At 43.2% G+C, this 16,136-nt stretch overlaps 1 protein-coding gene across 23 annotated transcripts in view; it reads left to right on the top strand.

Moving 5' to 3' along the window:
• Positions 1 to 16,136, top strand: part of ADGRL3 (adhesion G protein-coupled receptor L3) — a 512,372-nt gene that overhangs the window by 492,990 nt on the left and 3,246 nt on the right. For 6 of the 23 annotated variants that reach the window (XM_027725031.2, XM_039382044.1, XM_039382047.1 and 3 more), the window contains 3 exons: positions 3,164 to 3,292; positions 6,714 to 6,731; positions 8,797 to 11,198. The exons of 1 other annotated variant lie outside the window; for it this stretch is intronic. In XM_027725031.2, coding sequence (XP_027580832.1) covers positions 3,164 to 3,292; positions 6,714 to 6,731; positions 8,797 to 9,602 — 953 coding nt within the window. In that variant the 3' untranslated portion in view covers positions 9,603 to 11,198. Of the gene's footprint in view, positions 1 to 3,163; positions 3,293 to 6,713; positions 6,766 to 8,796; positions 11,199 to 16,136 lie in introns of those variants that run through there. 16 more of the 23 variants (XM_039382055.1, XM_039382053.1, XM_039382054.1 and 13 more) reach the window with 7 other exon arrangements.

Genomic DNA, 16,136 nt, shown 5'->3' with positions numbered 1-16,136 from the left:
AGCCTAGATGCAGTCCTTCTCTCTTAGCACCCTTTTAGGCTGGGAATGTTGCTCCTCAAAAGCAATTAGGGAGAAATGAGCCCAAATTTATGGATACAGGGTACATAGCATGTTTAAGATGCCAAAGTTACAGTTATTGTGACATGCAGAGAGTATGAAGTTTGCCAGCCCACCATGATGGAAACCTACTACAGAGTGCTTGGGGCCCAGCTGGGTTTCTGAAAGTATTGAAAGGTAGCTGAACATGTTAGCAGTGAGTTTGCTTTGGATTTGCACCAGCTGAATTACAGGAGAATTACTCAGCACTGCCATTGAAGGTGGCTTCTTGATCAGTAAATTAAAAATCTAACGTAGTCAAGGGAAAGGCAGAAGATGCATTACTTTTGCTCAGTAGCTGCATACAGGAATGGGTGGCTGTTGTACCAGGCCCTGTCTTTCACATACGTGAGAGAGCAAAAATGACCTGCTTATTCTGGATTTTCAACCTTTTTTGCCAAGTTTATCGTCAGAATCATGTATCTGTATTAAAAATTACCAGAAACTATCTAGTTTTTGACAGCCAGAAAGAGCAGTATTTGTGTGAATTCAGCTCACTTCAGAGTCCACCACACTGACAAATGTAGGCGAGCAAAGCGTTAAGTGCTGACACAGATTGATCCCTTCTGTCTTGTCACAGGCCATTCCTCATGCAAAACAGCTTGACCTGCCCAGCCATGGTGGGATCAGCTCAGCTTGTTCCTGCCTGCTTGGGTTCACTAGACCAGATCAGGCCGCAGATATATTGAGTGAGATGCTCTTTCTGGCAGTTGGCATTTAAAAGCGCCTCAAGCTAAAGTGCTCAAAACCCCACTGTGGGTATATTCTTCATATCAAATCTCATCGAGACTGAGCTGGAGATTGGGTTAAATCTCAGATGGGAGGATTATATCACTTCTGAGTTTATGGCTGGCATTAACTCTTGGACATTCTCATTACTTATATAAAAGTGAGCCCCTTTTTGAATCTTTTATGGCCCAGCTTGATTAAAAGTGGGATGAAAGCAGAAACAATTTTAATGGACTTAGAACTCACTGGTATAAAACTAGTGGAAAAAAATAAATGGTTCCTACAGTCCCTCATTCCAGATGTATGTGAGATTGATAGAAAACACATTACCATAAAGAAAGAATTGACTCGTTTACCTGTTAGTTACATTCAAGGTTCCTTAGTTAAGCATTCATATAATGTTTTCTTACAGGAGACAGCTTTGTTTCCTTATTTCCAAACACAGCAGCTCATCTTGCTTTCCATCAGCATAGACAAAAATATCAGGTGAGAGAAAACAAGTCTTTTTTTTCCAGCTGCATGTGTTGAGGAGCCTCCCTGGCATGCAGCCCCATACAGCACCGCCTTCTACTTTGTCCTGTGCTCAAAAGACCGATTAAGTGATCTGCTAATGCCATATGCCAGGGGCTAGGAAGGGCTGGGGGTGATGAGGGAGAGGTAAGACTCCTCTACCTCTGCAGACACAGAAAAGTGCCATCCCAGGCCTACATACAAGCACTGCAGGAGGCATCTCTGGAGGCCTCCACCTAGCCTTAGGTTTGGCCAGTTTTTGCCTTTCTGTAAATAATTACAAGGTTTGAGCTTTCAGAGAACTCCCTGCTAAGGGAGCCTTGAGGCTTATATATCCTGAGCAATTCCATCAAAAAAAAAAAAAAAAAAAAAGAATGCAAAGGAAAGAAAAATCAGGTAATGAGTTGCAGAGAAGAAGAGATTGTACCCAGTGCCCCACATGCCTTGCAAAGACAGCCTTCGCCACAGCACAGGGCCACCTCCTCCACACCTAAAAGCGGCAGATGGGGGGTCTCCATGCCCCAGATATTGGCAAAGGCATTTATGCCAGGGTTACTGGGCTTGAGGACTGGCTTTTCAGTTACTTGTTTGGGTTGAGGCTATCAGATGTTAGTGACAGCCAGGTCACCTGAGCCCTCTGACAGTCCTGTCCTAGCTAGCTCTAGTTGCCCCACCAATTACTTACTTTCCTGGTGTTTTGTCTTAACAGTTTATTCCTGGAGGTTAAAAACCATGGTTGCCCTTGAGTATTCCTGTTCTAGATCTCTACTGATGGCAGTGAGAATGCCCCTGAGGGCAAGCTTTTGAATTCAGTCATATCTTTGGATACTAGAAGAGATTCAAAGCAAGGGCTTAAGGCTTTTTTTCATCCTGTAGGTATCTAAAAGGTGGTTGGGCAGACTTTGTTTCATAGGTTGATGCCTGTAATAGGAATCAAGTAGGTCTTGGCAGCTGCCTGCCAAGCTGTGATGATCCTGAAAAACTCAAGTCCAGAGGCCTGCATCTCCTAGAGATAAACCAAAGAGCCAAAGACAACTGCTGTCTGAGAACTTGGAAGCGGCAACAAAGAGATCCAAGAATGGGGAAACAAGGTGTTTGTGGGGCACACAGAGAGCCTTGAAACATTTATCTCTGTGGCCACTCTCATTCCTGATAGAAATGCCTGATGGAGCTGCAGTGCTCTCGCCTTCAAGGATGGATTTGGGTGGTTGTGGATGTTCTTGATGGGGGTGTCAGAGAAGCTGCTGAAGTGAAACTTGCCCTCTTAGACATGAGGAACAGCTGCTCTCTGATAAATGCTGAGAGCCTTCAGAGAGGCTGCATTCTCCAACCTTTCTCTTTAATTCTGCTTTTTTGATTTTAGATGTGTTGCGAAGGACTGGTAAAAGAGATTCTAGCACATAGTGGGAGTTGAATGTGCTGTTGTCTGTTAGTCATTATATATATTTTTTTTATTCATTTGGCACTTTCCGGAGAGTTTTTCCCCCCCACATTGTGTAGGCTGCCATCTTTCTTTCTTTCTTTGTAGCAAGCATGTGGGCGCAGCCTTGCTTACACTCCGAGCGACTGGGAAACCACCATAAATGTAGCTTATCCGCTTTCTGATACATTTTCTTTTGCATTGGTTTGGATTTGTGCATCGTCAGTAACATCTGTTCTGCTTTAGTGGCATACAGTTTTCCAAGTCTAATTAGCTGGCTGCTTGTAATCAGGACTATTTCAACTGTTGTCATTCTAAATGTTCTTTTTCCCTTTTTTTTAATACCACATTTGCCTGATTGACCTTTTTTGTTGTTTTTTTCTCTGTCTTTCTATCGGGCTGCTCCAGGAGCCATGGCTAATCATCTTATAACCAATGCTCTGCTTCGTCCTCATGGCACTAACAACCCTTATAATACATTGCTCGGGGAATCGGCGGTCTATAACAACCCTTCTGTCAGCATGTACAACGCACAAGGTGTGCTGGAGTTTCTCTCTAATTTTTCTAGTGAGAATTCCATTTTCTGTGGCTTATTTTGGCCCATTTCTTTCTTTTTTTTTCTTCCTTTTTTCTTTTTCTCTCCCCACGCACACACACTTTTTTTTTTTTGAACTGGGCACAAAAAAAGATCCCCTCCCCTTCCTTTCATTTCAATGCATCTTTCCATCTTCCAGATGCTATTTTTCCATGAGCGATCAAATCCACTTTGAAAGACTCTCGTCAGTTTTACTCAAAGCATTCACAGTGGTTTGATTTTTATTTTTTTTTCCAGTCTCCTTGCTTTTTTATTGTTTTGGTCTTGCGTGTGTGTGTTTTGTTGAATGCATCCATTCCTCTCTTTGTTGTCAGCACATTTTCTTGTCAAACCATTCATTTCAGAAACAGGAACACCTTTGAAGGTAAGTGAAGCTAAAATGGCCTTTGCCACCAAAGCTGCTCTTGTTTGAAATGGCATAGAGAAATGTGGTCAGCGGTGCACTGGCTTGTGCAGGGAGAAAAACGCAAAATAAAACAAAACTGCCCTTGATCTCTAAGAAAAATGACAGCTGAAGCAAGGAGTGTAGGTCAGCTCCAAAGAGCAGAGCTGAGATACTATAAGAAGTGTTTTGCCGTTTGCAGTAATATGTTTTATATGTGCTATTAGGGAAAAAAAATAATAGAAAAAAGATGTAGGGAAACTAGATGCTCTTTGATATCCTCCTTTTGGCAACAGAAAATAAACAGGCAGAGTCAGTTGTACCTCACATAGGTTTCTGGTATAGAAATCACTCTTTTGTCACCTACATGTTTGTCTCTGCTCTGTCTGTGGGAAGGGACAGTGTTTGTAAGCTGATGTCCTGATGCTTCTGTGAGGGAGAGGCAGAAGCGTTTAAGCAGGACCTGAGGAGGAGCTGGGGAGCATGGAGCTCTGACTGGAGCATGGAGCTCCTGTCTGTCAGTGGCTGCATCCTGCTCTGCCACTTCCATGGGATTTTTATTTTTTTTTTGTCTTACTTGTAAGGTGGCTGAATCACTGCAGAGTAACACTGCGTTCAAGCGCAAGTGTGTCAGCACTCTGTCAGCTCTCTGTTCCCAATGAAGGCATCACATTCCAGTAAAGAATCTCCAAGGAAGGGAAAACAATGATGGTTGTAATGCAAGCAGGAAAATCCCTTTTGTACTATATGGCAGCATATTGTTATGACAGTAATAGAAGTTGAACTGTATCACTAGAGTATTTGCATTCAAAGCACAAGAAAAGCACACGTGTTTGACCTTTTTGCTGTTCATCAATTTCCTTAACTATGCTAAGTTTGTGCCATAAATTTGCTTCCAAGAATGCTTTTTTCAAAAAAGAGCTACTGTTAAGCATGAAATGCTCTAGATTTTAAGAACTTAAGTGTACCGCAAATGTCAAAATGAGCTTTGATGTTCTGACTAGTTTCTTTACATGATAACTTTGAGGTGTGGGAGACTTTTAAATCAAATGGCAGCAGGTAATATGAGGTCTTTAGCATGTGGCTTAAGAAAAGTCCTGATGTTCAGGTCTGGGTGTCTCAGCTGAATCCAAGTGATTTGGGCAGAAAAGTGACAGAAAGGTTTTATGTGTATTTTAATAATCATGTGTTCTTCTAATTTTTAATACTAGCTTCTGATACAGTTACCTAAGCTAACAGCATTTTATTCCACAAAAATAGGGTCATTGTTTTACAAGTGCTATTCTGTTCAACACAGCTATATGAGTAACAGAGAAACCTATCCAGGCTTCATTCATGGGAAGTGAAGAGAGTGGACCAATACTGGTCCCATTTAAGCCCCTGGAACTCTGCCATTGACTTCAGAGGGAGCAGAACTGGTGTAGCTATTGCTTTTCAAACTGGTTACTGTCCCTGGACAATTAAAAACTGTGAATATTAGGAGCTCTCACAGCAGAAATGAAGGTTAGCAAAATCAACCAGGCCTAATGGCCTTGGGGGTCCTTTGGGATTTCCAGATGCTGCACCAGCAGGCATGCTAAAGTGGTGATAGTGCATTGTAAAAGTAGATGCTGTCATCATCTCTGGGTGTACCTTGGCTGTGGTTGGCATGCGGTGATTATCAGTAAATTAATTTATTAATCGTTAGCTAACATCATCCAGCTAACTCATCCCACATTACTAAGGCTGTGATTTTTTCTGCACCTTCATATACCACTTCTGGTGCTGCCCATGGACAAGGCAGGGCACTGTCAAGAAATGGGATTGAACTGCTCCACCCATTTCTTTCCCCCTCCCCAGATATGTGTTTTAAAATCTGATCTTTGCGTAAGCTGAAGCTGCCACCTCTGTGGTAAAGAAACACTAGGAGCAGGAAGTTCTAAAAAAAATACCCTTGGAAAGAGGTGGAGAATCAGACCCTAAAAGGCCAAAGTCCTATTTCCCAGTGGCATAAGCGATTGCTTGATAGGACACACAGCACAGAGGAAAGAGGAGGTGGTAGGTGAGGGACTGAGTGCTCACTGCCATTGAAAGCTGATGGACACACACTGGCAGGGTCTCTCCAACACAGGAGTTTCTACAAATGGCCCAACAGCTTTTGTGAGAACTAATTTTGAGATAAGGCATTAACAAGCATTAATGAGCATTAACGAGCTCTAGTTAAAACCCAGTGTACCACAGACCACTGCAAAGTGGGAAGCTGAGCGTTATCACTGTCTCTTCATCTTAATCTCTTGCTCTTCTCGTTTAAGCCTTTCTTTTCAATAGCTTCATTTAGCAATGCCATTATTCAAACTACTATTCCTCTTACTTTTTTTTTTTTTTTTTTTGCAAAGTCCATGTAGTTTGCCATGTGTTTGGTTAAAATAAAATCCAGACTTACCAAAGTCTGTACAATGCCAGCAGCCCTATGATGAACAAAGTCATACTCTAACAAACCACTCTTACAAAGGATGGACGGCAAAACATTTTTAGCAAGGAAACAGATTTCAGTTTCAACTACCAGGGGTTATTATAACTAACAGTAAGTAAAGCCATTCATTTTAAGACTTTGGAAGTGACTATGACAGTGCCTGTCTTTTCAAGCATGACCGTTACGAGCTTTAGGCTTTTCTTAAATTTCCAGGCATTATTTCTTCATTTGTGTTGCACGCTGAACATTTTATAACGGCATTGGAAAACGGTTTAAATGTGATAATTTTTAAAATAAAAATGTAGTCTATTGAATATTGCGCGTAAAATATTTTTTTCTGTCTAAAATGTCAATATTTTTAACCTGAAATAAACCTTGTAACAAATTCATGTATTCTGGGCAGTGGAAATTATTTCTGTTAACTCTCTTTTCTGCATATCATCAATTTGCTTTTTACTCATGTTTCTCCTACTGTCGCTGTAAGCTTACTTGTTGTTTTTTCTTTCCTTTTCTTCATGCTGTCGTTTAGAGCCCTACAGAGAGACAAGTATGGGAGTAAAGCTAAACATTGCATATCAAATGTAATTTTTTTTAGTTCACTTTTATTGCATCACATATAGATGATGTAGTTAATAAAGGAAATTAATCTCACAGTTTTGAAATCAAAAGAATATGAATATACATATGTATATATGTGTATGCGTGTGTATGTACGTATGTGTATATATATATATGTATGCGTACATATATATATAGATGAGATTAGATGATGCTTTCTTTGTTTATTTTTCATTTTTGTGATATCATTTACCCAGTGTAGTTTCTCATATAGTTGTGTGTATGATATTTTTTTAAACTTCACATTTTTATTTGCAAGGTCATGGCATTTTTATATGGCGTGTTTTACTGCAAACCCCACTCTGTTCTCACCTGCAATGCCTCCATTTTATTTCTGCACCAAACCCCAGATCTATGCATTGGCAGCAGAAGCACAGTGCTCAGTGCCTCAATGCATATGTTACTCAACGTAACCATCAAACAGATGCTGTTGTACCTGTCACCCATTACATACGGTCCTCCTCCCAAAATGCTCACTTTTCATTTCTCCCCAAGCATCGTGACTCAGTTGGAGAGCTTTCACCGTGAAAATCAACGGCTTTGCTCTATATCTGTGATGGCTAGTTGAGTTTTTGGCATAGCTCCCTCATTTGCTGGGGAACACAGGATACAGCAGCACCCTCTAAACTTCAGAAACCTAAATGGCGACCAACACATTTGGGGCATTTCACTCAAAAGCAAGAAGCCTTCAGTAGTGCTTTCCAGCCCTTGACATACAGCAACTACTCCATCACAGATATAGACCGAGTCCTGTATTTTCAGAAGGTACACATGCCATGTACTCAGCATGGTATGAGCAACTGTTCATCTGAAATTGTCAGTTTAATGGCTTTTCTGATCTACCATGGCTTGCTGGGAGTTGCTTGCCAGTTTTGAGCGATGCCCAAAGCCCTTAGTGGAAAGGTTGATAAGTTATTTCATGCCCCCCCACTCCTTTACTCCTTCCAAGGAGGCCAGTAGTCCCAAAAAAGAAAACGTGGTAGCTTAACTGCTGGGCCTGATTTTCTTCTCCCTTGCCCACTCATGCTGGCATTGCTCTCAAAGCACTTCTCCATCTCCTGTAGTGCTTTGGGAAAGAGCTGAGCTCCAGCCTTATGTTGTCGGTGTTGAGACACCTTTGGAGATGTGATGGGCAGTTAGATTGAGGGCACCCTGATACCCTGTTACTCCTCACAGGTTCCCCTGAGCCCGCAATAACATGTCAGTGATGGTACTTGCTGTACCCTCCACTGAACCCTCTGCTTTAACTTTGCAAGTGGAATAGGAGCTATTTTTAAAGGCTTCACAAGGCCCCAGAACAGCTGCCTCCAACATCAATTATATTAGAAAATCCCCACCTGGCCAGTGTGGAGTAAATAATTTTGGTTGTGCCCTTGTGGCAGAATACGTAGGGCATTTAGCCTTCTTCCAAAAAAGCCTGGGACAGGAAGCATTTTGTGCCTTCGCCTTTCTGATCCCTGAATCCCTTCATTCAGGCCTTATGTCTTTACCCTGACAGCTTCCTCAGCAAAAGGGGAGAACGGATTTTTTTCCTCTAGGAAGGATACACTCCCAAACAAAGTTTGGGCAGTGATAAGGTTGGGCTACAAATAATTCCTCCCTCAGCTGGGAGGAATTACCCCCTTCCTCCAAAGCGCCTGGAGCCAGTGCAGTTTGGACCAGCTGAGGGTCATCTGTTTTTTTCAGCTCCCCAGGAATACATAGAGTCAAGCACAAGAGTTGTAGGAGATATAGGCCAGGAGAGGTTATCCTTCCGGCTGTCTGTTGCCACATGAAGTCACATACTTGACAGTGCTCTCCTTTTTTTTTTTGGTGGGAAGGCCTTGACCACCAGCGGGTTAGCCGGAGCTGTGACCTCCTGTTTTGGCCGCGACACTCTCCTTTGCTGCGTAGCCCCAGCAGCCGCGGCAGCCTAGGAAGGGGGTTTGAGTGTGCACGTCCCGCATGAGTGTCCTGTTTGTACAAGTCACCCTCTCTTGTGTAATGTTTTTCAGAGGGGCTTCTGAACAATGCCAGGGATACAAGTGTCACGGATACTCTACCACTGAATGGTAATCACGGCAACAGCTACAGCATCGCCAGCGGCGAGTACCTCAGCAACTGCGTGCAAATCCTTGACCGTGGGTACAACCACACGGAGAACGCCCTCGAGAAAAAGATCCTGAAGGAACTCACCTCCAACTACATCCCTTCCTACCTGAACAACCATGAGCGCTCCAGTGAGCAGAGCCGCAACTTGATGAACAAACTCGTCAACAGTGTGGGCGGTGGGAGCGAGGACGACGCCATCGTGCTGGATGACGCCACCTCCTTCACCCACGAGGAGAGCCTGGGCCTGGAGCTCATCCACGAGGAGTCAGACGCCCCGCTGCTGCCTCCCCGGATGTACTCGGCAGACAACCACCAGCCCCACCTCTACAGTCGGCGGCGCATCCCGCAAGACAACAGTGAGAGCTTTTTCCCTTTGCTGACCAACGAGCACACGGACGACCTCCAGTCGCCCAACAGGGATTCTCTCTACACCAGTATGCCCGCGCTGGCTGGCATGCCCATTACAGAAAGCGTCACTGCCAGCACCCAGACCGATCCTCCGCCAGCCAAAAGTGGCGGTGGCGATGCCGACGATGTTTACTACAAAAGCATGCCCAACCTTGGCTCCAGGAATCACGTCCATCAGCTACACACTTACTACCAGCTAGGTCGAGGCAGCAGCGATGGTTTTATAGTCCCGCCAAACAAAGAGGGAACACCCCCGGACGGCAACGCAAAAGGACCCGCTCACTTGGTCACTAGTCTATAGAAGATTCAGCAAAAAATTAAGCAAAGAGACAACTAAAAGCCTCTCCATAAATGCTCGGTTTACTGTTCTGAGTTAATCCAAGCAGTGGTAATATTGTGTGTACTCCTAAATCTTCATGCTGTTCAAAAGGAAATTCTCAGACTTTTTTTACTGGAATTTTTAGGCCGGCCCGGAGAGGACAGTAACTGCTGCCCACGCCCCCCCCTTATCTTCCCATCCTTCTTCCCTCCAGACAGACTTCATTATGTTAATGAAAGAGATAGATAACGGCACACTTCGTGGCCTTCTCAAGTTATGCCGTGTTTGTTTAAACAATCCTTGATGCTGTGTTGCTCTTAATACCGAGGACCTGATTTAAGAGGGAAAAAAAATTATAAAAGGCCAAAAATGTGCATTTGAAACTAGTAGCGATGGCGCATCTAGGTGGGAGCGCTGCATAAAACAAGCTAGCAAAACTCTTTCTTACCAATCCAGATCACATCATGGGTTATGGTCACTCACAACTTGGTTTCACTGCAGCGCCCTTTGCTGTGGGAGCAAACAAAACATAAACAAATTTAATGAGATGGAAGGGAATCCTAGAATCCTGTGCTAAAGGCATATTTTACATTTTACTGTATTAACGGATGATAAAAACTAATGGCAGAAAAAGAGAAGCGAACAATTTCTATGTAATGTACAGATACTAGCATTGCACATATAGTCTGCTTTCTGTTCCTCCAGAACTTGCGTCCCTGTTAATGTAGTGGAAAAAAAATAAGAACTTTTTTCTGTTGTGCTGGTCTTGTAAGTTTGTCTACCAGTAGGAGCAAGGTTTTTCATAACTCCTCTTTTTTTTTTAATTTTGTTTTGTCTCTCCCACTGCCCCTCCCCTTTCTCCCCTCCCCATCCCAGTAAAAAAAAAATCTCACTGGGCAAAAAAAAACCCCAAACATCACTTTGTAAGGACCATTTTTAGTCACCATCACCATTTCTTTTCAGCCAAGGCAATCTTTTTATTTCCTTGCTGTATAACTTTTTTTAGCTGGCATATTGCCAGCAGACCTTTTGGCAGACTAGAGCAGGGCAAACTTCCTCTTTGTCGGTGCACAACCAATCATGATGATAATCCTGTGAAGCAAGTAGCCCCTCAGCCAGGCCATCAGGTCACATCCAGGGACTGAGAGGGTTTTTTTATAGTCGTAGTGGGGGTTCTACAGGAGACGGCCATATCCCTGGAGGAGCAAAGGGCTTCTCGGCTCAGTCTGGTCCCGGTTTAGGCACTTGTACTGCAGTGGTTAAGAAGAAAATAGATTGACACGTAGTGAGCTAAAAAGTACTTTGCAGTGATTTTTAATAAAAAGTCTTCTGTTCATTATTTTTCCTAACAGGAAATTTATTTATTTGACAGGATTTTTAAGTAACATAGGCTTTCTGGAGGTAAATTAGCAGCACGGAGTATGAATTCTTCTTCTTTTTTTTTTCCTTTTTTTTTTTTTTTAATTTATGATCCATTTTGTACGGTCTCAACAGTTGAATGACCTCATTACTAATATTTGTTGTAAAAGTGAAGCTTGTTTGCCAACCAATAAACAACTGATCACGATTTAGAAGATACTGTATGTATGTACTGTACAATTAATCTCTCTTTTTTTTGTTGTTGTTGTTCCTCTCTCCATTACTGTCTTCAGTATGAGTCTCCACTCCTTTATGGCATGGGTGAACAATGCCAAAGAAAGGAGGCCTAAGCTGAGCAATTTAAGCACAAAGGTTATGCAGCTATGGCTGACTAGAAATATCAGGCTGGTGGTATCTGTTTAGGGGCGAACAACATTGGTTGACATTTGTTGCAGGTGATTCTAGGTCTGTTTTGTGCCTACTGTATAAAGTAGCCAACGACACGCGGATGATTTGAGTATAGTGTTTCATGTGTCGTATCTTTTAATCATTGTAATGGGGGTTTTGGGGTTTTTTTGGTTTTGTTTTTTTTTTTTTTTTATTTGGGTTCTTCAGAGATTTAAAAACTGCTGGTAGCATGTCAAAGAGTAAAACAAGTCCCCGTTAGGCCTTCTCGGTCATTGTTTGCTGTCTCGTTATTTTCTTGCTCCGGGCATATGCCAAGCACCATCACCATCCTCGGCCACATCGCCCTTCCCGTCCCACCACTGCCAGTGGCCCACTGGCGCTTTCCTGCTCTCCTCCAGCCTCCCCCTTCAAATCCCTCAAGAGCAATCAGGAAAACAGAAAGCCACAAAATAGACTAGGAAGGTTGACAGGGAAAATAACCACCTCTGGACACAACTGGTAACGATTTTTCAGTACGTGATTTTTCACAAAGCCCTCCCATGCCCCGGGCTTTGGGGCTTGGGGCTCCCTCTGTCCAAACTGCGTCTATCAAAGTGCCATCATGTTGGGTAAAAGCCAAAAGACTTGGAGCAGGTGGGTGAGGCCTGTGTTAGACAAGACATTCCCAGTATTGGAGGATAAATGCAGCAGCAGAGCAGCTCTGCTCCATCACAGGGTTGTCCTCGCGTTAGGACTGTGCTGCTTGGTGCTGCTCAGCAGAGTCCTGTTGGGGGTGAGGACCAGTGGTGGTGGTATTTGGTGGTATTCATGGCCTACAAAAGAGTCTGGTTTAAGTCACCTGCATCCTTCCTGCAACCAGCCACTCTGGCCAAAACATCTTGGGGGGGAAACTTCATTTCTGACCAAGCACTGATCACAAGAGCGGCTCTTGCCAGGTCTCGGTTTTGGCAAGGGCGCATTTCCTGTTGGAATATTGGGAATCACCTCACTTCATAGCAGAACAGCCACTGGCCAGTCAGGTCACGCTCTTGCACTTGATGCTGCCTCCCTGTTTCATTTTATTTTCCATGCCAGCAGCGATGGAAGACAGTGCAGTAGACCTATGCGTGCAGGCAAAGCAGGTGTTTCAGACTCACGTGGTCATAGCAATCCATGTAGCAGCCCAGTAGAGGCTGCTGAGGCCTTAAATAATTGAAGTACTTCCTACTTTGGAGAATGTAAAAACTCTTTTACTGAATTAGACTCAAAAAATAGTTTTCCAGTAATATGGACGGATTGAATTCATGCAGAGGGTGAGATATGCCTTAACAAATATCATCGTGATAAAGTGGAGGCAGGTGATCAGCACAGCATTTACCAGTGTCCCTGAAACTATGAAAGAACGAAGCAGTGGTGGATTTGCTATGGGATGATTTTGTCCTACTGAAAAATCTTTGACTTCCTTTACTACAAACGGTCATTCTTCCCCAGCCTTTCTGTGTATTTCAGATTTATCAGTGTGCAGGCTGTTCTTCTCACTCACACTTCCCTCTGCCAGCCTACCATGCCCATTAGCACTTTGATTGCAAAAAATGCTGCTTATTTTCAAGCTGATTATTTCTGTCCCCGGGCCGTTCTGACACCATAGGATTCACTGTTGGTGCTTCTTATAGCTTTGGAAACAGCTGAATCACAAAATAGAGGGAAAATAGATATTATGCATTTTAATTTTATTAAGCCAAAAATGGGGAGCAGGATGCAGATTATTTTTGGCTGGTTTTTTTTCCCTTGAGAACAGACTTTGTTGTGTCAGATAGTTGATTATGGGCATGGTGAAGGTTTCTGCTTGTTGATAAATAGCTCACTAGATATAATTATTACATGACTGGCAATATAGTGGTGTGTTCTATGCAGACTGCAGCATGTGAAAATCAAGTCACTGTTAAGTCCTCAGTGCCTACAATGCTCCTGGGGTAGGAGGGAGAGCTAAAAAACTTCTAAGGCATTTCTTAACGCTGAGCCAAGGCAGGGATGTGAGAAAACAGCTTGATGAAGAGGCAGTGGTGATTATGGTATTAAATCCATGCTCATGCTTGGGGCACATAACTTTGCAAGCTGGGTTGATGGGGATAATCAACCCAGTACTGGATGGTTCTTCCTTTGTAGAGCTTCATTTAACAAGACAAAAACAACCAGATTTGCCTTATAGGGAGGGGATTAAATCTTCATCATTCAACTGCATTAAGCATCCCACTTTCAGTGAAACAAACAGAATAGAAGCAAACAGGTAGTGCTTGATGAAAACATCAAACAATACACAGACCGCTTTCTGAAACACGGGACCACCTTTGGGAAGCATAGGTTGCCAGGCATGTTTGGAGGGAGGATTGTCAATCCCTTGCTTGAGTTGTCTCTTCAGAAAGCCTTTTTTGCAGTGGAAAGAGGAGAGTGGAGAAGTGCAAGGCTCCATGCCTTGCATTTTCCTGAAAATCATCTTGGGATTCTTTGCAAGTTGTGAATCCCTTTTTTCACTTGGTCCTTCTAATTTGCACAGGACTGGGTTATTTTTCCTTTGTAATCCCATTGCAGACTACCCCATAATGAGCTGATGCATCAGTTTACTACTTAAGGACACTTTGACTCTAGCAGGCAATTCCTACCCATTTTCTTCAAGAGCCATAAGAGACTGTAAAAATCTCCCTGAAACATGTGAAGGAGAAACACAAGGTGAAAGACATGCTAGTAAAGACTATGTAGACTGGAGGGTTGCTGGGAAGGGAGGGTGTTCATCACAGCTTTGGAGGCATTTTGTAGACAATATTACTTACCATGATACTGCTAATTTCTGCCTTTTGATTGCTTTTAATTCTTTGAAGTTGTTAACCAATCTTTTTCTTTCCTCCCTGCCCCCAGGTAATAAGCAGTGAGATGCTTCACAGGGCCAGGGGAAACCTTGGTAGTGGTGGGAGGCAGAGAGCTCGTGGGGGTCCTTCTGTGTCTCCATATGTGTCCCTGTTGCCTGCATCCCCCTCCCTCTTCTCTGGCCAGCTGGCCTTTCTCTCACACATCCCCATATGCTCTTGATCTCACTAGTTTATAAAGAATATAATAACCTGTAGAATTGTCTAGTCAACAGGGATAAAAAGATAGCTCATCTTATTAAAAACCTTTCTCAGGAAAGCTTAAGAGCACCGTCTTGGTCATCTGTCACACCCTGATCTCCTCCTTACCTTTAGAAAGGAAAGTTCTTTATTTTTAGCTATCTGCTGCATTCAGCTAGACTCTATGCAAATTTTATTTAATGAATATTTTAGGGTTTAAATAGTCTCTGTGCTCATGAACATTATATAATGTTCTGTGCTCATGAACATTATATAAATGTCATGTTGTCGCAGGCTCTCTGGTAACAGCATGGAGAACATCCTGCAGCGCAAAGCTGAAACCAGAAAAAATCTGTGATTAGTGCTCCCAGGAAAGGCAGTGATGGCTGTGTGAGTGGTGACTGTCCTCAGCAGGGGCACTACCAATGCAGTCAGGGGAGAGCACTGGGGTACCCCTGAAAAACCAGCAGCACTCACCATTCTGGACTGAGAGACATTTTGTTCAGCACAGGTAGCTGGTGTAGGACCAGTTTTGCTCTTCCAAAGGCTTTGGCAAGCCCTAGGGATGCATGGATCATACACCAGATCATTTGTCATCCCAGTGCAGAAGAGATAGTCTGTTTAAAGCTGAAATATTGAGACTAGCCAGGATAGCTTGGAAATCTTCCTTTTTCACATCAAAATAGTTTTTTACAGGTGCTTACTGTTTACTGTATTTGGTATGCCAGACAGATGGTGATAGTCTTCTTCAGCAAAATGCAAAGAACAAAAAAAACCCCAAACAATCATCCTAAGTATTTGCTGCCTTTTTATTTCTTCATCCTCCACATATTTCCTTTTCTTATATTTCTACTCCTTAAATACACTGTACACATGTAAAAACCCAAGCTAAAACCTCAATAAATAAACAAAACATGCTGGTATACAGAGCAATTATTATGTGTTGGAAGCAAATGCTTGGTATTTTGACAGCGTTGCTTAAAACCCTGAACAGCAACTTAGAATATAAAACAAACATAGCTACTGCACAACCTCCTCAGCTGGTGTGCATGGGAGTACTTGTACAGATGACCCTGTATCTCCGACTGCCACTTAAAATCCACTGCATCTTAAGTTACAACTTTGGAAAGGTTATTTCCAGCAGCAGGATGCTCGATGGATAAATTCTGGCTATAATAAAACTGTTTTCAGCCTGTCTTTTCCTACTTCTCTTGGAAGCATCTCAGGCAGAGTTTAAGTTGGGTCACTGTGGCAGGAAAGTTCAATGCAGGCATAAACCCTGTAGCCTTTGTGTCCCACCAGCAGCAGAGGCTTCACCTTTCAGTAGGCGTGAGCCTGTGGTAGCATCCACTGATGGACTGGGGGGGGGGGAGGAATGAATGTGGAAAACTAAGCGGTCAATGAACGGGGTGGAAGATGTTTGGTTATGCCCCTTGGGAAGCAGCAGCACTGCACCCAAAACATGTCATAGGACTTGGTTGCACGAAAGCTGCAGAGGGGGTGTGGGTAAATGGACTTTGTGTGGGGGGAATTAAAAGAAAAAGCCTCTGATTTCTGGCAAGGCTTTGTCCTTTGGCTGAAATATGCCAGAAGCAGTTTCTCAGGTGGTTTCTGTGGGCATCTGGAGAGAAGTGCAAGGTTGTATGAGATTACCCCATGTGCGACAGGA

The sequence above is a fragment of the Pipra filicauda genome, unplaced genomic scaffold, assembly GCF_003945595.2.
Source record: "Pipra filicauda isolate LSUMZ 115617 unplaced genomic scaffold, ASM394559v2 scaffold252_size1811890_pilon, whole genome shotgun sequence".
NCBI classification, from domain to species: domain Eukaryota; kingdom Metazoa; phylum Chordata; class Aves; order Passeriformes; family Pipridae; genus Pipra; species Pipra filicauda.
This window is presented reverse-complemented; position numbering and strand designations above follow the sequence as displayed.